The sequence below is a fragment of the Bos javanicus genome, chromosome 4 (genome assembly GCF_032452875.1).
Source record: "Bos javanicus breed banteng chromosome 4, ARS-OSU_banteng_1.0, whole genome shotgun sequence".
Taxonomy (NCBI): domain Eukaryota; kingdom Metazoa; phylum Chordata; class Mammalia; order Artiodactyla; family Bovidae; genus Bos; species Bos javanicus.
The window spans coordinates 66,453,039-66,478,149 of NC_083871.1; the positions used below are offsets into that span (position 1 = coordinate 66,453,039).

At 42.1% G+C, this 25,111-nt stretch overlaps 2 protein-coding genes across 4 annotated transcripts in view; both read left to right on the forward strand.

Annotated features, from left to right (window-relative positions):
- Window positions 1-1,858: 1,858 nt before the first annotated feature.
- On the forward strand, window positions 1,859-11,939 carry GGCT (gamma-glutamylcyclotransferase). Its single transcript, XM_061414222.1, has 4 exons — window positions 1,859-2,244; window positions 8,523-8,668; window positions 9,553-9,688; window positions 10,777-11,939. Exons 1-4 carry the CDS (start codon window positions 2,104-2,106, stop codon window positions 10,918-10,920), a joined length of 567 nt encoding a protein of 188 aa, XP_061270206.1. The 5' UTR covers window positions 1,859-2,103; the 3' UTR covers window positions 10,921-11,939.
- A 5,441-nt stretch (window positions 11,940-17,380) lies between these two features.
- The window catches only part of NOD1 (nucleotide binding oligomerization domain containing 1), an 89,853-nt gene continuing 82,122 nt past the window's right edge, over window positions 17,381-25,111 (forward strand). For 2 of the 3 annotated variants that reach the window (XM_061414224.1, XM_061414225.1), the window contains exon 1: window positions 17,387-18,237. The gene's annotated coding sequence lies outside the window, so the exon portion shown is untranslated. Of the gene's footprint in view, window positions 18,238-25,111 lie in introns of all 3 variants that reach the window. The other variant, XM_061414226.1, reaches the window with a different exon arrangement.

Consider the following 25,111-nt stretch of genomic DNA (forward strand, 5'->3'; position numbering starts at 1 on the left):
GGAAACAGTGCTTCACAAATGATGCTGATGCTTCATATTGTATCACATCGGGAGATGCATAATGTAAGGTTGGTCTAATTTTAGTAATGATAAAATTGACCTAGGTTAAGGTGGGAAGGAACCGGATTTCTCCACTGTCTTTATGGATTTCCCCTGATGACTGACACACAATCCCTGGCTCTATGTGAATATCCTGTTCCCTATTGCACTTTTACTTGTTGGTCTCATGATCCTGGTATGAATTAATCGTTTCATTAGGGACTGCAAAATGGTGAATTTCTAATTCTATCCTTCATTTTACATTATTTAGCTGGCATACTTTTGTAAAGGGAACTGTTTCCTCACCAACTGGGGCCATTTGGTTACCCTGAAATACATCTGCAACTAGAAAAGCAGGCTAAATGTTTATTTTCTTAGATTACCAGTTTTCAGAGTAAAGTTGGTGTAAAAGTCACTACCAGTAGTATGGCAGACAAAGTTTTTTTAAGTTTTTTTTTTTTTTTTTTAGATTTGTTTACTCTCGTGGGGAAATTAATTTTATGTTTGACATTTTAAATCAACTGCAGTTATTTGTGATGCTTAAATCATTCTAACTTTGGCCAGTGGGCATTCCTTCAAGTTGGCTTCTGTGTCCTTTTCAGAGAACTTCATTTTTTAATACCTCCTGATTTTCTGTCGCAAGATGTTCTGAGGGCTCCTCTTAACCCGGCATCAGCCAATTCTCCAAGGAACCCTGGTACCTTTTAGTGGAAAAGTATTTAAAAATCAAAACCTGGGTGCCAAGGATAGTCATTACTTTAAGGCTCTGAGTTTATTATTAATTTTCATTTCAAAGTTTACAATATCGAGTTTGTATGTCATTGTTACTATACCTCTTTACATGGGAGCTTTTACCCCGATACATTAACAAAATTACTTTTAATATTTATATCAACCCTATGAGATATGGGATCATATCTTACGTTTATAACTTGTTATCATAATTTGTTACAATCTCTATTTTAAAAGGAGACACCAGAGACAAGAGGTGTCCGAGGTTCAGTTCAGTCATTCAGTCGTGTCCGACTCTTTGTGACCCCATGGACTGCAGCATGCAGTCCTGTCCATCACCAACTCCCCGAGCTTGCTCAAACTCATGTCCATCGTTACATGTCCAGTAAACAGCACATCCAAGTAAACAGCAAGTAAACGTTACACGTGCGAGATTACACGTCCAGTAAACAGCAGCGTCGGGCTTTGAGGCCCTCATGTACCTTCCATCAGGGAAGGAAGACCCTGACTCTCAGAGGAGCTTTCCCAGGAGGCCAAGGATCCTTAGAAAAGGTAATCAGGTAGATAATCAGGGATGCTGTTCAAACTCGTGTGTCAGATTCTTTGCGACCCCATGGACTGCAGCACACCAGGCTTCCCTGTCCTTCACTATCTCCCGGGGTTTGCTCTAGTGCGAGGTCTTATCCACTAAGCCCCCTGATCAGGGCCAGGGTGCAGGAACCAGCGAGTGGTGTGAACAGACCCCCTCCTCATTCCTCCAAACCCAAAGGGCGGGACCGGGCGAGCTGCCGGCAGAGGGACCGTTTGGTACATGGTCCGAGACGCTGTTTCACTTTAAATGGATCCCAAAGCTCCCTAAAGAGTACACACTATCAGAGAACCACGCACGTTTTACCCAAATTGGAGAAAATCCGGCTGGGACCTGTGAGCTCCTAGAGCTCAGCAGAGGACCCGCCCCCGCATAGAGCCCCGCCCACCCACCATTCAGAGTGAGTGTTGAACAGGGGGCGGGACAAATTAGGAGCAGGTCCAATGAGGAATCAGCCCCCGGTCGCCTCAGGACCGAATATTACAAAGTCCGAGCTGCTAGCCTAGAGGAGGCGGTGAGTTGGCCAATCAGAGCGAGTAACTCACAGCGTTGGGTACTGGCAGCCAGTCAGAAGAGTGCTCGCAGGTGACTCGCCGGGCCCCAGCTTCCCGCCTTTCCCCTAACCTCTAAATCGGGGGCCCGGTGGTTCCTGGGTTAAGTTCTTCCGCCACGGAGCTGTATTTCTCGTCCTCTCTTTACGCTTGTACTACGGATCCCAGGCCTGTGCAGGCGTCTGGTGGGACATGGCGAACTTGGGCTGCGAGGACCTCCGGAGTCAGGATGGGGAGAGTTTTCTCTACTTTGCCTATGGCAGCAACCTGCTGACGGAGCGGATCCACCTCCGAAACCCCTCCGCCGTGTTCTACAGCGTAGCCCGCTTGCAGGTCAGTGCTCTCCGCCTGGCCCCCGAGATGTCCTCTGCCCTCTCTGCAGACAAAGGGGGCAGGATTTTGAGAACTCACTTTCTCAGGGCCGCTTGTCGTCAGCATTGGTCTGGGAATGCAGCTCTCTCTGCTCAAAGTACATCAGGGTTCCCTGCACGACCCTTCCCCCACGGGTCCCTCTCGCCCTCTCTCAGCCCTCTGCTTGATCCTGGCTGTGATGTGCTACTCTGGCTCCTGTGCCTCCCAGGCTGCCCTGAGCTCGCCCTCCTGACGTTCCCACCAGCTGCTCATTCTGCCCAGCTCCCGATGCCTCTCCCTTGGCCACTGACTTAGGGACATCATCACAGAATCCACTCGGTTGGTCCCTCTGAGAAGTCTTCTCTGACCCAAGCCAAGGAATCAGTTGCTTTCTGTTCTACCTTTGCTCCAGGACTTGTCACCTAGTTTTGTAAAAATCCGTTTACCAACCTTTTGCTCTCGACCTGAGGGGTCCTGCAAGCTGGGGCTATGTCTCATTCATAGTAAGGGCTGTGCTCACTTAAGTCTAATGGCTGGATGAACCTTCACTTGCCTTGGTAAGAATCATAGCTCTTAGTACATTTATTCATTTAGTTCATATTCTTCCAGCACTTACCTGGAGATACAAAGATGACTGAGTAAAGCTAGCTGCTTTCAGGACCTCCCGATCTGTAGGAGAGACAGGCAAACAAATTACCTACAGAGCCTTTTGACACTGTTGGACCAGACAGACATGGTCTCTGCTATCATTGGTCGGGTTCTTAGTTGCAAGCAACAGAAGTAGCTGATTTAAGCAGAAAAAGAATGTGTTGAAAGGCTGTTGAACAGCTCACAGAATGACCAGGAAGGTAGGACCACAGAACTGACAAAACAGGCAGGCATAGAAGGGAAGCTATAAAATAGCCAGTATCGCAGATGGAAACAGCCCGGGAGGCCACTGTTGACTCACCCTTGAGCTTGGTAAACACGGACATTGTATCATGCATCACCCATTCTGGACCCTGCCTCTACTGTCACTGTATCTGGAAGCTCCTGAAACCCAAATACAGTTCCCACCCCCAGAGTGGAGTTTCTGCTCCCCTGTGTCACTGACTTCTAATTCAAAACCCTAGGTGGGTGTCCTAGGCTAAATCTTGGCCATATGCCCATGCCCTGACTCCAAGCAAAGCTAGGAGAACCAGTCTCTGGCATTTGAAACTTCAAAAACAGGAGTTGGGCTCTGAGCACTATCTACCCATCAAACTCATACGATAGGGAATTCCCCAAACATGGTAAAAAAAACTTAGATGTTTATAGTTGGGATGCAGCAAAGAACTATCTAACAAATGATTATTCAGTCACAGGTATGGTCAGTCTTAAAAGGAGATGAATCGTACCTTGCTCTCAGTTTTGCTCTGAACCTAAAACTGCTCTGAAAAGAGTGGGAAAAAAAATTGTTTTAAGGAAGCATTGAAGGTGCTATGGGAGTATGTGACTTAGGGATCTGACCTAACTAGGATGTTCAGTAAAGCCATACCTGAAAATGTAACTTAAGCTGAAATCTGAATGACTGGTGAGGGGAGAAGCAAATGGAACAGCAGGGACAAAAGATTTCAGGAGAGAAAACAGCTGGGTCTTCTAGCTAGTGTGGCTAGAATTTAATGTGTAAGGAGGATATGGCATGAAGCGTAGAGAGGCAGGGAAGGGCCACATGTTACAGGACCCCAGAGGCCAATGAAGACTTGGATCTTTATCTTGAGAGCAACAGTGAGAAGACCTCTGCCAAATTTAAGCAAACGAAATATCAGGTTTACATCTTTGAAAGCTTATTCTGGTTGCTGTGGAAAGTACTTTGGAGGGGTAGGGGCAACCTACCAACAGGGCTTTTGGAAGTAGATGTGGGAGCGCAGTTAGAAAGCTTTTGTAGCAGTCACTTACTGAAGCTAATGGTACCTTGGAGTGGTAGCCAGGACAGGTAGATGGTTTTTGGGGGTGTTGAGGAGAGAACACTGTTAGGCTTTGGTGATTGATTGTGAACTGAAGAGTAGATAATGGTTTTTGATGCAACAGAGTGGATGATAGTGATATTTGTTAAAGAGAAAAAAAAAAAAAGAGGATCAGTTTGGGAGGGAACATCAAGCTCAGTTTGGGCATACAGTTGGCCCTTAAACAATGCCAGGGTTAGTGGTTGCCACCCTTTGCTGAGCCGAAAATCAGAGAACTGCCATCTCTGCCTCAAAAACAGAGGAATGGATAAATGACTCACCCAAGGGCAGGAAGTTGAAGAGGTTTGGATAGAATCAGGATTTAGACCCTAGTTCCTTTGACACATATTCTCTATTTCAGTCTCTAATCGAACACAAACTTTCCCCCATACTTCGTTACTTTAATGATCTGAAAATTGAAAAAAATTCACAGATAAGTAGACCTGTGCAGTTCAAACCCATGTTGTTCAAGGGTCAGCTGTACTGAGTTTGAGATGCTTGTTGTATACCCAAGTGAGCAGAAAAATATTAGTGAACATTAATGAAGTACTTGGGCTTCCCTGGTAGCTCAGCTGGTAAAGAATCTGCCTGCAATGCAGGGGACTGCAATGCATTTGATTCCTGGGTGAGGAAGATCCCCTTGAGACAGATTAGGCTATCCAATCCAGTATTCTCAGGCTTCCCTGGTGGCTCAGTCACTAAAGAATCTGTCTGAGTGCAGGAGACCTGGGTTCGATCCCTGGGTTGGGAAGATCCCCTGGAGAAGGACATGGCAAGCCACTCTAGTATTCTTGCCTGTGAAATCCTAGACAGAGAAGCCTGGTGGTCTGCAATCCATGGGGTTGCAAAGAGTCAGACACGACTGAGCGACTAAGCACAACACAGCACATGAAGTACTTACTATGTTCTAAGCACTTTCAAAGTCAAGAGAGAGACCTGAGCTGGATAAAAGACAGTTGGAATATTGGATGGTATTTGAAGCCATTGGAGGGTATGATTTTGTCTTGAGCAAACTGCTGAGAAAAGGGCCTAAACTGAGACTTTTAGAAACTCCAGCATTTAAAAACCAGATAGTGGAGGAGGAGTTGGTAAAGGGAATTGAGATCAAGAAAGAGCTGAAAGGAAAGGAGGCAGATCAAGACAGTGTGGATAACTATGTCAGAAACATCTGAGAAGTGGAGCAAGATGAGGAATGAAAATTGTCTGTGGGATTTAAAAGTATATCAGTTCAGTTCAGTTCAGTCACTCAGTCATGTCCGACTCTTTTCGACTCCATGGACTGCAGCACACCAGGCCTCCCTGTCCATCACCAACTTCCGGAGCTTACTCAAACTCATGTCCATTGAGTGGGTGAAACCATCCAACAATCTCATCCTCTGTTGTCCCCTTCTCCTCCCACCTTCAATCTTTCCCAGCATCAGGTCTTTTCAAATGAGTCAGTTCTTTGCATCAGGTGGCCAAAGTATTGAGGTTCAGCTTCAACATCAGTCCTTCCGATGAATATTCAGGACTGATTTCCATTAGGATGGACTGGTTGGATCTCCTTGCTGTCCAAGGACTCTCAAGAGTCTTCCCCAACACCACATTTCAAAAGCATCAATTCTTTGGTGCTCAGCTTTCTTTCTAGTCCAACTCTCACATCCATAGATGACTACTGGAAAAACCATAGCCTTGACTAGACAGACCTTTGTTGGCAAAGTGATGGCTCTGCCTTTTAATATGCTGTCAGAGTTGACTCATTGGAAAAGACCCTGATGTGCTAGGAGGGATTGGGGGCAGGAGGAGAAGGGGACGACAGAGGATGAGATGGCTGGATGGCATCACCGACTCGATGGACATGAGTTTGAGTGAACTCTGAGAGTTGGTGATGGACAGGGAGGCCTGGCGTGCTGCGATTCATGGGGTCACAAAGAGTTGGACACGACTGAGTGACTGAACTGAACTGAACTAGGTTGGTCATAACTTTTTTTCCAAGATGTAAGCGTCTTTTAATTTCATGGCTGCAGTCACCATCTGCAGTAATTTTGGAGTCCCCCAAAATAAAGTCAGCCACCGTTCCCACTGTTTCCCCATCCATTTGCCATGAAGTGATGGGACCAGATGCCATGATCTTCGTTTTCTGAATGTTAAGCTTTAAGCCAACTTTTTCACTGTCTTCGTTTAGTTTCATCAAGGCTCTTTAGTTCTTCTTCGCTTTCTGCTATAAGGGTGGTGTCATCTGTATATCTGAGGTTATTGATATTTCTCCCGGCAATCTTGATTCCAGCTTGTGCTTCATCCAGCCTAGTGTTTCTCATGATGTACTCTGCATATAAGTTAAATAAGCAAAAAAAAAAAAAAAGTTAAATAACCAGGGTGACAATATACAGCCTTGATGTACACCTTTCCTGATTTGGAACCAGTCTGTTGTTCTTTATCTAGTTCTAACAGTTGCTTCCTGACTTGCATACAGATTTCTCAAGAGGCAGGTCAGGTGGTCTGATATTCCCATCTCTTTAAGAATTTTCCACAGTTTGTGGTAATTCACACAAAGACTTTGGCATAATCAATAAAGTAGAAATAGATGTTTTTCTGGAACTCTCTTGCTTTTTTGATAATCCAGTGGATGTTGGCAATTTGATCTCTGGTTCCTCTGCCTTTTCTAAAACCAGCTTGAACATCTGGAAGTTCATGGTTCACGTGCTGTTGAAGCCAGGCTTGGAGAATTTTGAGCATTACTTTACTAGCGTGTGAGATGAGTACAATTGTGTGGTAGTTTGAGCATTCTTTGGCATTGCCTTTCTTTGGGATTGGAATGAAAACTGACCGTTTCCAGTTCTGTGGCCACTGCTGAGTTTCCCAAATTTGCTGGCATATTGAGCGCAGCACTTTCACAGCATCATCTTTCAGGATTTGGAATAGCTCAACTGGAGTTCTGTCACCTGCACTAGGTTTGTTTGTAGTGATGCTTCCTAAGGCCCACTTGATTTCTCATTCCAGGATATCTGGCTCTAGGTGAGTGATCACACCATTGTAATTATCTGGGTCATGAAGATCTTTTTTGTATAGACAGGTCCTAGTGTGGTTGTATCTTTTATCAGATCTCCTGATGTCTTGCCAAGGATACCTGGTGTTAGAACATCTAATATACCAATCAAAGGTACTGGTCACTCAAACCAACCTTTTTAATGAAATTCTAAAGGTTTTTAAGAAAATAAAGGTAACAGATAAAGTATAAACTTTAGATTTATTATCTAATCCAACTTTTTTTTTTATCATTAGGAAACTAAACTCTGAAAAAATGGAAAGAAATCTTCCTAGACTAAACAGCTGAGTAAAGATTATTAATCTCCCTCATTCTGTCTTTTGATTGCTCATCTCTGTGAGGGAAGAAACTAACAGCTTGAAACCTTGACTCCATTACTTTAGTTGTGAGACCTTAGGCAAGTTGCTTAATCTTTTTGAGCCACCATTCTTCTTTCTGTTAAATGTGTATAAAAAGTTGTTGACAGGATTTTGAAAAGTCCGTATGAAGCCCATAGCAGTGTACAGAACCCAGTAGTTGTTAGCTGCTCTTATGATTATTATAGATATGTTAATATAATTCATGAATATTAAAATTTATAAGTATACAAATCACCCTCAAATGACAGCTCCCTTAGGGCAAAAAAATAAGCTAATAGGATACTCTTAACATACATGAAAGTAGAAATAATGTTATAACCCTTATGCAGCCATCACCCAGCTTCAACAATTTGTACGGTATGATTATTGTTGTTTAGTTACTGAGTTGTGTCTGATTCTTTTGCAACCACCAGACTCCTCTGTCCATGGGATTTCCCAGGCAAGAATACTGGAGTGGGTTGCCATTTCCTTCTCCAGGGAATCTTCCTGAGACCCAGGGATCAAACCCTCATCTCCTGCGTTGCAGGCAGATTCTTTACCACTGAGCCACCAGGGAAGCCCACACTATGATTGCCTCTAAGTTAAAATTTATGTGTAAGTAAGTGGATTGAGAAGCAGTTTTCAAAAATAAAGATAGCTGTGTTAAGGCATCAGGATTATGGGATTTATTGTCCCCCTTAACCTCTTATTTATGGTAAGATACATGTACATATTCAGTATACAGTTTATTTTTAAGAAAAATATAGTCCTTGAAATCTGGGTCCTTGGTTGTTTATCTTTGTGTTTTTTATAGAAGGAACTCAAAACTTATGTTTTAATTACATGGTGTCGAAGGTAAATCTGCTTTTATTTTGAAAACGGAAATTTTGGTTCATGTGGATATTGATCATATCACTTTGGTTTCCTTTGTAGGATTTTAAACTTGACTTTGGCAATCCCCAAGGCAAAACAAGTGAAACTTGGCATGGAGGTATAGCCACCATTTTTGAAAGTCCTGGCGATGAAGTATGGGGAGTAGTATGGAAAATGAACAAAAGCAATTTAAGTTCTCTGGATAAGTAGGTGGCTTCTAATTATAAGTTAAATCATTACTAATTTAGAAGGTGGATCATATGCAAGAATGTGTGTGTATATATATGGACATATTCTTTATACTTGAGAGTTAACCTAAAAGGTATAATGTTAATTTCCTAAAAAGAAAAGCCTAGAAGGGTTACACACTCTAAGATTTGGGGAGACTTTTGTAATCTCTTCTATGATTGATGGAAGTACTTTTTTCTATTTGTTTTTTTAATAAAAATATCTTTGTGGTTTCATATTGTGAGAAAGCATGAAGATTTTTGTAATTATTACATACTTTTACTGATTTCAAAAACAACTCAGTTTTTATAACAGTCAGATTTTTAAAAAATTCTTTAAGGTAGCAGTTGAATCAGTAAAAAAGTGATAATAACTTGTAAAAACTTCAAAACATATTAGAAATGCTTTGATGCTTTTTAGAACTCAAGAGGTGTGTGGCAGAGCATTTAATACAAAGATAGTTGACAGAAAAGAGTAGGATTTGAGAAGAGCAAACATCTGACATGCTTACCATTTTACTTCACTTGCAAACAGAAATGAGCTGTCCTGTCTACTTTTGCAAGATGGATATTCTCTTGTCAGAACATATAGTCCAGTTTTCGTAGATAGAGAGCAATGTTTCAGGGTTATAAAGCTTGCAATAACTAAAGATCTGTTAAAAGTATACCCAGTAATAGTAAGTCTCCAGCTTTCTAATTGAAATGCTAAGCTTACTTTTGATGTGGTGGTGTTTATAGTATGTTCTACTCTATCCCCAAATACATAGAGAACACATACATCCATAAATAGTTAAAAATTTTAATCCAGTAAACTAACTTGGCTTAGTCAACGTATGATTAAAATGTGGCTGTTCTGATTCCAGGCAAGAAGGGGTTAAAAGTGGAATGTATGTCCCAATAGAAGTTACTGTTTCAACTCAAGAAGGAAAAGAAATAACCTGTCGAAGTTATCAGATGACAAATTATGAGAGTGTTCCCCCATCACCCCAGTATAAAAAGGTATCCTTTTTAACTTACAAAGACTTTTGGTGATTCCTTGTTAATTTTCACAGAGTTAAATGACAGAATATCTTAGTTTTAAAAGGCTTTGTGTTTTAAATTCTGTATGAACAATTAATTTCAATCAATATGTTTTTAATACAAAAATGATAGTTATTTACTGAATAAACGTTCCAATTTATTTGCAATGATAGAACTATGTCCCTAAAACTTTGTTTATTAAAAAAAAACTCAGAAATGTACTTGAGTCATAATCCTAGGCATATTTTTCTTTAAAAACATGTATGGTGTATTTTTTATAGTTATTCTATACCTATGCTTTTTAATCATTTTTTTCTTCTCCACAAAATAGTATTTCATAAACCCCAAGATTCATTTTTACAGGGCAAAAATATATTTCCTACTGTTGAAATGTTTTCCATTTCTAGATGGAGGGATAAGTCATGCCCCTTTCAAAATCAGGGACACCTTTCCAGCATGCATGCACAGGAAAAGAATTAAGGATAGAGAGGCTGACATCCCTCTTCAGAAACCCAAACTTAGGTACTTATTGGCAGGTCCAATCAGGACATGATACTTGGAGAAGGTGACCCAGTTCCTGGGCCTAATCTGGAATTTTCTAGAATGGAGCCTAGAGGAATTAGCTGGTGTGGATCTGGGGAGTACCATTGAATACACTTGCTGTTTATTCCCCCATGTGTAATTCAGAGGTAGAGTAGACTCCAGGATTCAACTAAAAACTGCTCCCTATAAACTTTAAATTTCTTTGAAGAATGGTGTTTGTTTCTTAAAAAATTTTGTTCGTTTCATGCAAATTCTATACAATGTTTTATATTAAAAATATTTTAAACCATAGTATTGAGTACAGTTGCTATCACATAGGGATGGATTGTGTGGCTATGAAAACTCCCTGTACATTCATGCTTATCATGGGAGGAATGACTTCATTTTGTTCTACAATTGTTTATTCTAGAGTTATCTGAAAGCTAATATTTCATACTTTGATACTACAAATAAACTGTGGTATACTAAACTGAATTATGTTCCTAACTAAAAGAGGGTTTTGTTGTTGTTTCACCATTTTCTAGGTCATTTGCATGGGCGCAAAAGAGAATGGTTTGCCCCTGGAGTACCAAAAGAAGTTAAATTCAATAGAACCAAATGACTACAGAGGAAAGGTCTCAGAAGAAATCGAAGACATTATCAAAAAGGGGGAAGCAAAGACTCATTAGAACTTAATGGAATATATCTACATATATTTTCTCTATATGCTAATACCTTTTTAACATTTAGAACAGGGATCTGGGATGTATCTCTGTAATATATTTCAACAGTGTTTTGGAGGGTTATTTCACTTGGGTGCTTCCTTGTTTTCAGACTGTAAAAAGACCGAGATAGGAGTTAGGCAGTTGAAAGGGGGGATGTGAGAGGTGTTGGAATGCATGACAGTTAGGTGTGAGTACTCTGTGAACCCTTAAAGTTATTTTATTGAGTTTATCTGAAGTGTATTTTTGCTCTGTGACTGAAGATAAATTTGCAACTTAATGATGGTGCTGGTAAATCACTCTGCTCTGGGATTTTTTAAAATCAGCTTAATAAGAGCAAGCAAACTGAAGAGACAATTGATTGTAAAATTTTAAAATTATTTTAAAACTATTTAAAAAATTTTAAATTGTTTTAAAATTTAAAAGATGGCATAATGTTCTTAGAGGAATAAATGTATTTGTGGTTTAACCTGTATTCTCTGCAAAAATACTACATTTCATTTATGAGAAAGACTCACATTATCACATATACTGGGTCTGGTCTTGGCCATATCCAGTCTATACTAAAGGATTATTGCACAGACTCTGGAACCAGTATATTAGGGATCGGCTGTCAGTTCCACCACTTTCTACCTGGGAAACTTTGGGTTATTTGACTCAACTTCCTCAGCTTCCTCACCTGCAGACTGAGGACAGCCAAATATCTATGTCTTAGGATCATTTTGAGGGGTACATGTATAAGCTTGGAACACAGCCTGGCATATAATAAGTATTAGTAATCATTATTCTTATTGAAGGTTGAAGTTTGTACTGACCCATCTTTAAAACAGGATTTTAAAGTAGAAGAGTCAAGATCATGAGGAAAAGTATTTCTTGGAAGCTAAAATTTGATTTCTTGGCTTATTAAGAAATGGTCACCTTCTTAAATTTATCTACTGAATAAATGGAAGAAAGTCATGAATAAAACAACACTGGTTATCACACAATCTCTCATGTCTCTGTGGAATCCAGTGAGCTGGACTTTCAAAATAGGTTATTAGAATGAAAGAGAAGAAACCCCAGGAGCATAAAGTAAAGATTTGGTTTTTACTCTTGGGAAGAAGGCCCAAAGAACTTTTCAGCTACAACTGCAATTCTGTAGTGAGGCTTCACTATCTCCCAGAGTGGAGTACAAATTGAAGATTTTCCTTATTTTCTTTCAAGCCCAGAAATGCTTTTCAAAGACTGTGTTGGCGATAGTGTCACCAGGAGCTGGTTGTAATTTGAGAGGGCCAAAATCACTGATGAAAATTCCTTACATATGACATTTGCCAGTACTACCTTGAAAACAACTAGAAAGATAAAATGAGCTGAAAGGCTAGACAGTAATGGAAAGTATAATATATGTAATGTTATTAACAACTATAAAAGGTGAAAAGTAAAGTGAAGTAAGGTTTTTACACTTCATTTGAACAGGTAAAATGACACCAGTAGACTAAAAAATTATGTATGTATAATATGTATTATATAGAAGTATGTTACCTATGGGACTTCCCTGGTGGCTCAGATGCTAAAGCGTCTGCCTACAATGCAGGAGACCCGGGTTCGATCCCTGGGCTGGGAAGATCTCCTGGAGAAGGAAATGGCAACCTACTCCAGTATTCTTGCCTGGAAAATCCCATGGACGGTGGAACCTGGTAGGCTACAGTCCATTGGTCACAAAGAGTCGGACACAACTGAGCGACTTCACTTTCACTTTCATGTTACCTACTTAAAAAGTATACAAAGAGCTACACTTGAAAACACCACAGGTAAATAAAAACAGAATTCTAAAAAATGTTCAGGTAACCCACAGGAAGAGAGGAAAAAGAAAACAGGAAATGAAAGAACAGAAAACAAATAATAATGGCACATTTATACCCTAACATATCAATAAGTATATTCAATGAAATGATCTCAAGACACCAAGTAACAATTGGTGGAGTGGATTAAAAGCAAATAATATTCTTCTATACGTTTACAACAACTTGTTCATCCATCCATCCATTGGGACTGTTTTCACCTTTTCACTATTGTGAATAGCGCTGCTATGAACATGTGTATGCACATATATTTTTAAGTACCTAGGAATAGAATTAATGGGGTCATATGGTAATTCTAGGTTTAAGTTTTTGAGGCATGACCAACCTGTTTCTCACATTGGCTGAAAAATTTTACATTCTTACCAATGATGTATATAATTTTTAAAGGAAATACTTAAGTGAAAATTTAACCAAACGTTCTAAGACTTATATACTGAAAACTACAAAACACTGATGAAAGATATCAAAGATCTAAATAAAGGGAGAGGTATACTATGTTCATAGTTTGGAAGGCTCAACATAATAAAGATCTCAGTTCTCTCCAACATAGGTTTACCACAATTTCTATCAAAATCCCTTCAAGATTTTTTTTCTAAAATTTATATGGAAAGGCAAAGGAATCAGAATAGGTAAAGCAACTTCAAAAAAGCAGAATAAAATGGGAGGACTCAATTGGCCCAGTTTCAAGATTGTGTGGTACTGGCAGAGGGATAAACATACAGATCAATGAAACAGAATGGAGAATCCAGAAATACACACATACAAGGTGCACAAGTAATTTAACGGAGGAAAGATAGCCCTTCAACAATTAAGCCCTTCAACAAAGAAAGATAGCCCTTCTCCTCTGGAGAAGGAAATGGCAACCCACTCCAGTATTCCTGCCTGGAGAATTCCATGGACAGAGGAGGCTCCATGGGGTCGCAAGAGTCAGACACAACTTAGTGACTAATCCACCACCACCATCAACAATGATGCTGGAGCAAAAATAATAGGCAAAAATAATAATTACAATAAAGTTAACTGATGTCTCATTCAAAAATTAACTCAAATGCCTGACATAAAACTATAAATTTTGGGGGGAAATTTTGACATCTAGGAATTTGCAAACAGAGTTCTTTGAATACCAAAAGCATGATCCATACAAGGAAAAATGGATAAAACTAGTGTACATCGAAATTTAAAATGTTTGCTCTGTGAAAGATCCTATCAAAAGAATGAAAATACAAGCTTGAAGTGAGAGAAAATATTGACAAACCACATATCTAACAAAGGGTTAGTATCTACAATATATAAAGAACTTTTGAAATTCAACAATAAAAAAGCAAATTGTTCAACTAATAAATGAGACATGAAGAGACATTTCACGCAAGTGGAGACATAGATGGCAAATATGCACATGAAAAGATGTAGATCATCACTAGCAAATTAAAACCATAATGATAGACCACTAAACTCTACACACATATAGAATGGCTAAGAGAAAACATGACAGTGCCCAATGCTATGAGGATGTGATACACCTAGATGACTTACACACTGCTGGTGGGACTGCAAAACGGTCCAGCCACTGTGGAAGACAGTGTGCAGTTTCTTAGTAAACTAAACATGCAACTATCATATGACCCAACAGTTGCACGCCTGGGCATTTATCCCAGGGAAATGGGAACTTACGTTCACATATAAACCTGCAGATTAATGTCTATAGCGATTTTATTCATAACAGCTAAAAATTGGAAATAATCCAAATGTCTTTCTACATGTGAATGATTAAGCTGTGGTATCTTTGTGGTAATACCATGAAATACTACTCAGTAATAAAGAGAACCACTGATACATGCGATGCCCTAGGTAAAGCTCCAGAGACTTAGGCTGAGTGAACAAAACCAGTCCCCAAACAAAATCTCAATACATACTGTGTGCTTCCATTTGTGTAACATTCTTGAAATGACATAGTACAGAAATGGGGAACAGGTTAGATGTTGTCAGGGGTTAAAGAGGAGGTGGTGTGGTGTAATGGCAACATGGGGGGTCATTGCAGTGGTGGAAATGTTCTGTATTTTGACTGTATCATTCAGGGTCTGCAAGATGACCATGAAGGGAAATTGGGTTAAAGGTGTAAGGGTCTCTGCATTATCTCTTACAGCTGCATGTGGATTTACAGTTCAGTTCAGTTGCTCAGTCGTGTCTGACTCTGCAGCCCTGTGGACTGCAGCACGCCAGGCCTCCCTGTCAATTTTACATTCTTCCAACAATGTATATAATTTTTTAAAGGAAATACTTAAGTGCAAATTTAACCAAATGTGTTAAGACTTGTACTGAAAACAACAAAACACTGATGAAAGATATCAAAGATCTAAATAAATAAATGGAGAGGTATACTACGTTCATAGTTTGGAAGGCTCAACATAAAGATCCAATTCCCGGAGCTTGCTCAAACTCATGTCTATTGACTCAGTGATGCCATCCAATCATCTCATCCTCTGTCGTCCCCTTTTCTTGCCTTCGATCTTTCCCATCAGCATCAGCGTTTTTTCCAGTGAGTCAGTTCTTCGCATCAGGTGGTCAAAGTATTGGAGCTTCAGCATCAGTCTGAATATTCCAATGAATATTCAGGACTGATTTCCTTTATGATTGACTGGTTTGATCTCCTTGCAGTCCAAGGGACTCTCAAGAGTCTTCTCCAACACCACAGTTCAAAAGCATCAATTCTTCAGCACTCAGCTTTCTTTATGGTCCAACCCTCACATCCATATATGACTACTGGAAAAACCATAGCTTTGACTAGGACTTCCCTGGTGGCTTAGATGGCAAAGTGTCTGCCTACCATGTGGGAGACCCGGACTCAATCCCTGGGTCAGGAAGATCTCCTGGAGAAGTAAATGGCAACCCACTCCAGTATTCTTGCCTGGAAAATCCCATGGACGGAGGAACCTGGCAGGCTGCAGTCCATGGGGTTGCAAAGAGTCGGACAGGACTGAGTCACTTCACTTTCACTTGACTAGATGGACCTTTGTTGGCAAAGTAACATCTCTGATTTTTAATATGCTGTCTAGATTGGTCAGAGAGAAGGCAATGGCACCCCACTCCAGTACTCTTGCCTGGAAAATCCCATGGACAGAGGAGCCTGGTAGGCTGCAGTCCATGGGGTCGCGAAGAGTCGGACACAACTGAGCGACTTCACTTTCACTTTTCACTTTCATGCATTGGAGAAGGAAATGGCAACCCACTCCAGTGTTCTTGCCTGGAGAATCCCAGGGACAGGGGAGCCTGGTGGGCTGCCGTCTATGGGGTCGAAGAGAGTCGGACATGACTGATGCGACTTAGCAGCAGCAGCAGATTGATCATAGCTTTTCTTCCAAGGAGCAAGTGCCTTTTAATTTCATGGCTGCAGTCACCATCTGCAGTGATTTTGGAGCCCCCTAAAATAAAGTCTCTCACTGTTTCCTCATCTATTTGCCATGAAGAGATGGGACCAGATGCCATGATCTTAGTTTTCTGAATGTTGAGTTTTAAGCCAACTTTTTCACTCTAGCAAATTTACAACTATCCTCAAATAAAAAGTTTAATTAAAAGTAAAAATAACTATATATGAATTTTTGAAGCAGTGGAATCAGCAGAGAACAGGAGACTATTAAACCTGCCCAATAAAATTAGAAATAAGACCAAAATACTCTTAGAAAATAAATATATTATTGTTGAAATTAAGAACTTAAGTGGATGGTGTATTGGTTGCCTGTTGCTGTTGTAATGAGTTACCACAAATTTCGTAGCCTAGAGCAACACAATTTTTATTATGGTTCTGGAGTTCAATAGTCTAAAATGTGTCTCACTAGGCTGAAATCAAAGTGTCAGCAGAACTGTATTCCTTCTGGAGCCCTGCTAGAGAACCCATTTCCTTGTTTTCTGCAGCTTCTAGAAGCCACAGAAGCTCAATTTCTTGGCTCATAGCTCCATTCCTCCTCTTCAAACCCAGCAACACCCGGCCCAATCCTTCCCAAGTTGCTATCTCTTTTAGCGCTCCTTCTTCTGCCTCCCTCTTCCATTTATAAGGACCCTTGTGACTGCATCCAGCCCATACCAATAGACCATGCTTAATCTTTCCATCTCAAGGTCAGCTGATTTGCACCCTTAATTCCATCTGCTACTTTAATTCTCCTTTGCCATATTCACAGGTTCCAGGTGTAGGACTTGAACATTATAGGGGGCCTGGAGGGACTATTTCACCTAGCGAAGACCAGTAACACAGCAGATTCAAATAACCACAAAAATAATTGATTAATGGAAAGAATTGAAGAAGTCAACTGAAAGTGCAGACAGAGAAGCAGGATATAGAAAATGTGAGTATTTAAAAGATACGGAAGATAAAATCCAGAATCCTAGAAGAAAGGACAAATTTTGCAATTTTTCTACCAGAAGTTCATGTAAGGATAAACATACATGAAGAATTGGTATCTTTAGTGTCTCTATATTAGGTTTGACAAGTTTGCACGTCTCCCACCAGTGTTACCTTTGCAAAGTTTCACTTTTGAGTTATGAACAAACTTTTCAGAAGGCAGCCTTTTTTGGGAATCTAAATATTCATGAGCATATGGGGTCACATGATTGAATGTATTTTATTCAGTGTGAAACTTATTTATAGCATCGTTATGCCTTATGTAGACCTTCTCCATTTAAAACGTTAAAAAGACAGCTTACTAGGAAATGTATTAGCTAGCATGTTACAAACTCCCTGACAGGTCATCACTGCGTTAACAGTAAACAATGTACACCGCCAAGAAGAGATTTAAGGGCAGGAAGAAAACCTTAGATTTTTAAGATGTCCATATCGAAGTATATGCTCTGTCGTAAAAGGTTTGATTGTTTTGAGCTGCTTTTCATCCGGGAGCATGTGTCACGTGTTAACAGGAGTTTCACGGGGGAGCACGTGTTCTAACAGGCGTTTCCACCGTGGTGTTTTGAAGCAGCTGCCTCTGGTTGCGGACGCTGGGCTAGCACTTCTAACGGGACGGGCCTGAGCTCGCAGCAGCCGGGACGGAGCTGGCGCCACCAGTAGGCGTGGGTCACCTCTGGCGAGCTCTCAGGCCTACCCGCGCGGTGGCCTGGCTACTCTGCTGGGGCAGGGACTGCCCCTTCAGGCTGCCCAGGGCCACTTTCTGCGCGCAGCCTCTCCCGGCCGCCCGCGTTCGCCTCGCTCGCCCGGGCCGCGCCTCGGCCTTTTAGCGCAGGCCGCGGTGGTTCGGGGCGCGGCAGTCGCTACGGTCGTGACAGTTCGCGTTCCCGGCCCGCGCGGCGGCTGTACCTGCCCTGCAGCGGGTGAAGTTGCGGGCGCCGCGCTACGGGGCCGGCACTCCCAGACCTCCGAGTTCCCGCCCGCGCGCTCCCGGCGCACCGGATTCCGGCTCTGGCTCCCCAGTACCGCGAGGTCTCCATACCTGGCGACCAAGTAAGTCCCAGCGGCAGGGGTGGGTCGCGCGGAGCACACGTTTTCTGGGGGTCCTGGGCGCCGCGGCGGAGGAGGCGCAGAGAGGCGGCGTCCTGCGAGCGGGCAGAATTCAAAGCTGCGCTGGAAGAGCTCCGGGTGGAGCAAGGAGGAGAAACCCGGTGTTTGTGGAACCACGAAAGTTCAGGGGGGTGAACTTCAGCGTTAGGGGAATCGTTTATCCCACGGTGGTCCAGACAGAGCGTCTCAGTCCTGCCTGCACCGTAGAATCACCTGGGGTGCTTGTAAAATTCAGATGCCCAGGCTGGATCCATCAGAACCCCTTGGGGGAATGGAGGGGGCGGGGGTCTGTATCGTTTATACTTCTCAGCTGATTCCACTGTGTGGGCAGGGTTGAGCACCAGCGACCAAAGAGTGGTTGCCAAGAGAGGATGGAAAGGCGGGCAGGGGCTTTGGTAAGAGTCCAGCCTGCAGACAGATCCGGCTGTACCCAGTGTCCCGCGTGGCCCTGGGAAAGGGGCAGTGGCCCTCTCTCTGGTTTCCCGAGACGCAGAGAAGGGAAATGAGACAAGACTTGGCAGCGTCGCCGGAATACTGCCTCAGCTATGCACACAGTCTTTTGGCATATTGTGAAACACAGAAGCTTTGCCAGATCATGATGCCTCGTTGGTTCTGCTTTCTGGGAAATGCCTCTATTACTATCATTTAAAGTTAAATGAAGGGAAGCCAGTAAACCTGTTGACAACTTCTGGGATTTCTGTTTTAAGGGTGAAGTTAGGTGTGCTTCGGAGAAGGCAATGGCACCCCACTCCGATACTCTTGCCTGGAGAATCCCATGGACAGAAGAGCCTGGTAGGCTGCAGTCCATGGGGTTGCTGAGAGTCGGACACGTCTGAGCGACTTCATTTTCACTTTTCACTTTCATAAATCCGAGAAGGAACTGGCAACCCACTCCAGTGTTCTTGCCTGGAGAATCCCAGGGACGGGGGAGCCTGGTGGGCTGCCATCTATGGGGGTCGCACAGAGTTGGCCACGACTGAAGCGGCTTAGCAGCAGGAGCAGCAGGTGTGCTTGCCGCAGGGTCGGGTTTGTACCTGCTGAAAGCCCCCTATCTGAGATTTCCAAGGAACTTGAATATTAGAAGTGCACAGAATTTACCCTCTTCTCACCCAAGGGTTGATCGCTAATCTCAGCAACCAGGGCCACTGGACAAGACACAGATTTCTACTGCATGTGTGGTGCAGATAAGAAAGGTGGATTTGAAACAAACAACAACCTAGGAGAAGAGAGGGCTTCTAGAGGGTCCAAGAAGAATGGATTGTGGTTTTGCATAATGAAGAAATTTAAGTTCAAGCTTTGGAGCCCATCAAACCTGGGCCCAAATTCAGAGTCTGTCACTTCTGTGATACTTGGATGATCTCCCTGAACCCCTGTTTTCTTTCTTGTGAAATGGGAAAAATAGTAGCTCTGTCCTGAAGGAGACAATGTGTATCAAATGCCTGGCAGGCCCGGTTGCTTCTCCATCAGTAGCAGTTACTAGCCACCGCAGTAGTGATTTGTGTTCAACAGTTGTTTAGTACAGCCACAGTGAAGAGAGTGTCCAGCAGTTGTCTCCCTTGAAACTCCATTCCCTTTTTCTTTTCCTGCCTTGCTCAGGAAAGGGGTTTGTACTCCTTCTCCTCAGTCACTGTGTAGTTTAAGGCCTGCAATTTCAGGCCACCAGCCTGTTGCTCAGTAGGGCTTATTAATGGCTCTGGAATACAGTTTTACTCCATGTGATAGGAATGACAAAATAAAGTGGTCCTTAAGTTTGAGACTTCCTCTATTCTACTGTAATCTATATATATATATATATATATAATACATATGCATATATGTATACACATATATTGGAGAAGGCAATGGCACCCCACTCTAGTACTTTTGCCTAGAAAATCCTATGGATGGAGGAGCCTGGTAGGCTGCAGTCCGTGGGGTCACTAAGAGTTGGACATGACTGAGCGACTTCACTTTCACTTTTCACTTTCATGCATTGGAGAAGGAAATGGCAACCCACTCCAGTGTTCTTGCCTGGAGAATCCCAAGGACGGAAAGCCTGGTGGGAAGCACAGAGTCAGACACGACTAAAGCGATGCAGCAGCAGCATACACATATATACATATGAGCTCCCCTGTAGCTGGGCTGTTTACAGGGTTTCAGAATTGACATGGGCACACACACGTGACTTTCGTGCTGTCAGCATCCTTGGGCTGTGCCCCAGTTGTACCTGTTTTGCTACTGACTCTTGCCCTAGGGACAATGAATCCTTCTTAGATGACCAAGAAGTCAGGAACTTGGGGAAGGGAAAACATACATCCTGCAGTTGTCAGTGGGGGCACCCTGAATCTTTCACCTTAGTTCCACTGTGTGTGTCACTGGTGATTCTCTGACAGTAATAGCAGCACTGTTTGTTTTAGATTAAAGAGTAGGAATACTATAAATAGTGATTTAATGGTGATATAAAAATCAAGTGCTTTTACAGCACTATCCCTTATACTTGCCTAATGAGAATCTTAAATTCTTGTCTCCTTTTATAAAAAAAAGTTCAATATTTATTCAGTATCTAAGACTTAAATTTAGGATTTGAAGTTTAAATTACTAGTTCCTTCTATGATTCTTCTTTTTTGGGGGTTTGAGGCAAGATGAAATTTAAAAAGATAAGATTTATACTTTTGCTGAATTTTTGTCATGTAGATGCTTTTAGGTATCTTGCAGGTTTCTGCAAGTCCTGTTTTCTTTTATCTTTTGAAAAGGCAGAGTCAGCTGAGTCTTACACAAAGGGCTTCCTTTCATCCATCTATAGAGTCCAAAGTTGGAAGGAAGGAAGGTTGTTTCAAGAAAAACTCTTTGGTGCGTCATTACTCAGTGACGTGTTCCCCTCCTGCCCCCCAAACTTGACTCTTGTAGTAAGAGGTGAGTAATCACTGCCATTTCAATTAATTAATGTTTTTTACCCAGTGCTGGAAAGTTTGTCAAAGCAAGACTTTATGGGTTGAATTCTTCTTGTGTTTTATCTAAATCCCACCACAGACCAAACTGTGGGCAGAGATTTTAATGCAAAGTTGGCCAGGACAAGCTTGCCACCCTCCCTCCCATTAGTCATCCTCCCTGCCTCTGGAGCTGTTGGGTCTGGGATGCTGTTACTCTGTGGCAATCTTTCCTTGGCCCTCTGAAGGGGCACGATGCCCTAACAAGGGATCTGCTTCGATAGAACCAGCAAGGCAATTTTGTGTTACTCTTCACTTAGAGTGCTCTCTTGTAATCTGTTGCTTTGTTATTTGTTTTGCTGAGTAGTCATTTTCCTTTGAATTAAACTATAGTTTGGGGTTTCAATTCAATTTCAGTGGCTCTGAGATCAATTGGCCCAGTCAACTCATTGAGAAAGACCCTGATGCTGGGAAAGATTGAAGGCAAAGGAAGAAGAGGGTGGCAGAGGATGAGATGGTTAGAATCACCAACTCAATGGACATGAATTTGAGCAAACTCCAGGAGATAGTGGAGGACAGGAAAGCCTGGTGTGCTGCAGTCCATGGGGTCACAAAGAGTCGGTCATGACTGAGCAACTGAACTGATGTTGTTGTTCAGTTACTAAGTCGTATCCGACTCTTTGTGACCCCAGGGACTGCAGCACACCAGGCTTCCCTGTCCATCACCAACTCCCGGAGCTTGCTCAAACTCATGTCCATCGACTTGGTGATGCCATACAACCATCTCATTCTCTGTTGTCCCCTTCTCTTCCCACCTTCAATCTTTCCCAGCATCAGAGTCTTCTCCAATGAGTCAACTCTTCACGTGGGGTGGGCAAAGTACTGGAGTTTCAGCTTTAGCATCATTCCTTCCAAAGAAATCCCAGGCTGATCTCCTTCAGAATGGACTGGTTGGATCTCCTTGAAGTCCATGGGACTCTCAAGAGTCTTCTCCAACACCACAGTTCAAAAGCATCAATCCTTCAGCGCTCAGCTTTCTTCACAGTCCAACTCTCACATCCATACACGACCACTGGAAAAACCACAGCCTTGACTAGACAGACCTTTGTTGGCCAAGTAATGTCTCTGCTTTTTAAAATGCTGTCTAGGTTGTTCATAGTTTTTCTTCCAAGGAGCAAGCGTCTTTTAATTTCATGGCTGCGGTCACCGTCTGCAGTGATTTTGGAGCCCCCCAAAATAAAGTCTCTAACTGTTTCCATTGTTTCTCCATCTATTTGCCATGAAGTGATGGGACGAGATTGCCAGGAGAAGTATCAATAACCTCAAATGTGCAGATGACACCACCCTTATGGCAGAAAATGAAGAGGAACTAAAGAGCCTCTTGGTGAAAGTGAAAGAGGCAAGTGAAAAAGCTGGCTTAAAACTCAACATTCAGAAAACTAAGATCATGGCATCTTAGATCATGATCTTAAAATCGTGGTCCCATCACTTCATGGGAAATAGATGGGGAAACAGTGGAAACAGTGTCAGACTTTATTTTTTGGGCTCCAAAATCACTGCAGATGGTGATTGCAGCCATGAAATTAAAAGACGCTTACTCTTTGGAAGGAAAGTTATGACCAAGCTAGATAGCATATTGAAAAGCAGAGACATTACTTTGCCAACAAAGGTCCATTTAATCAAGGCTATGGTTTTTCCAGTGGTCATGTATGGATGTGAGAGTTGGACTGTGAAGAAAGCTGAGCGCTGAAGAATTGATGTTTTTGAACTGTGGTGTTGGAGAAGACTCTTGAGAGTCCCTTGGACTGCAAGGAGATCCAACCAGTCCATTCTAAAGGAGATTGGTCCTGGGTGTTCATTGGAAGGACTGATGCTAAAGCTGAAACTCCAGTACTTTGGCCACCTCATGTGAAGAGTTGACTCATTGGAAAAGACTCTGATGCTGGGAGGGATTGGGGGCAGGAGGAGAGGGGACGACAGAGGATGAGATGGTCGGATGGCATCACCGACTCGATGGACATGAGTTTGAGTGAACTCCGGGAGCTGGTGATGGACAGGGAGGTCTGGAATGCTGCGATTCATGGAGTTGCAAAGAGTTGGACATGACTGAGTGACAACTGAACTGAACTGATGGGACCAGATGCCATGATCTTAGTTTTCTGAATGTTGAGTTTTAAGCCAGCTTTTTCACTCTCCTCTTGCACTTTCATCAAGAGGCTCTTTAGTTTTTCATCACTTTCTGCCATAAGGGTGGTGTCATCTGCATATCTGAGGTTATTGATATTTCTCCCAGCAATCTTCATTCCAGCTTGTGCTTCATCTAGCTGGGCATTTCGCATGATGTATTCTGCATATAAGTTAAATAAGCAGGGTGACAATATACAGCCTTGACGTACTCCTTTTCCTATTTGGAACTAGTCTGTTGTTCCATGTCCAGTTCTAACTCTTGCTTCCTGACCTGCATACGGATTTCTCAGGAGGTAGGTCAGGTGGTCTGGTATTCCCATCTCTTGAAGAATTTTCCACAGTTTGTTGTGATCTACACAGTCAAAGGCTTTGGCATAGTCAATAAAGCAAACAACAATATAGTTTCCTATAGAACTATTGAATGGGTCAACATGAGGGTCTAGGTAATTTGCAAAGTGAGTATCAGGTTAGCACCAGGTGTGGGTTGGTTACTGTTTTCATGAAACATGAAGTCGCCATCACTATATCTTTGTATACCTCATTATATCTTTGTTGCTATTGGCCCTTCTGTATGTCATCTCCATGATATAGTTTAGGGACAGAAAATAGTTGGGGGATGGAGCAACTTGGTAGATATTTTCAGAGTCATGCTTAGCTGAGTAGGGCAGTCAAATACTGCTAAGGAAAGGAAAGCCTTTCCATGGTAGAAGAGCTGGGAGCAGATGATGATACATGAGAAAATATTTGTGGTCTTCTAATTCCCAAAAGATAAAAGTCTAATGACCAAGAACTCCTCATGCTTCTTTTTAACACATTTCCCAGTTGGTATCAGTGACCCCCCAACCAAGCCTTCTAGAAGGAACCAGGTGGAAACCTAGGCTTTTCTTTGGGGATATCCTAACTCCTTATTATTCAGGACAGCAGGACCCTTCATGGAGTGAGCCTTTCCTGGACTTCACTTAACAAGGCTAGTGTTGTTTACATTTAATATGAATTCAGGCTCGTTGATGATTTCAAGTGAAGTTACAAGATCTATGACAAATACTAGACAGTCAGGACTTGAATGGAAGAGACTGTGAGCTTTGGTGTCAGAACTAGGATCAAGCTCCCACTTCATTCCTTAACTAACAGTGTGACCTCGCCCAAGATTTAATTCTTCCAACCTTGTGTCCTTGTTTGTATGAAATAGTTACAGTTCTTTCCTTGGAGAGTGATTTTGAGTCTTTGATAAGATAGTTGCTGTGAAGTGCTCAGTGTACCACCTGACTTCCAGGAAATGGTGGTTAAGATGATAATGAGTGTGATGATGGGGTTCAAGTGCTGGTCTTGCCATCTCCTAGTTATCTGGCTTTGAATTAGCTACTTAATCCTCAGAAGCCTCAGTATTTACATCTGTGAAAAGGGGATAACTCTAACAATCTGGAAGGATTGGCTTGAGACTTTAATGAAATGAAGTGAAATAAAGATGTGTCTGATCTCGTAAACCCTAAATAATGATAGCAAATGCTTACGTAGGTTTACTCTCTGCAGCACTGGTTGAAGGACTTTAGGTTTCTGTTTTGTTTTTAGCTCATTTAATCTCCCCAACAACCTCATATTGTAGTTATTGTTTCTCCTGTTTTACAGAGGAGACAGCTAAGGCTCAATGAGATTAAATAACCAGCCCAAAGTCAACAGATTGTTAGTGCTGCACTCAGGATTTAAAGCAGAAATCCAGGTTCTAA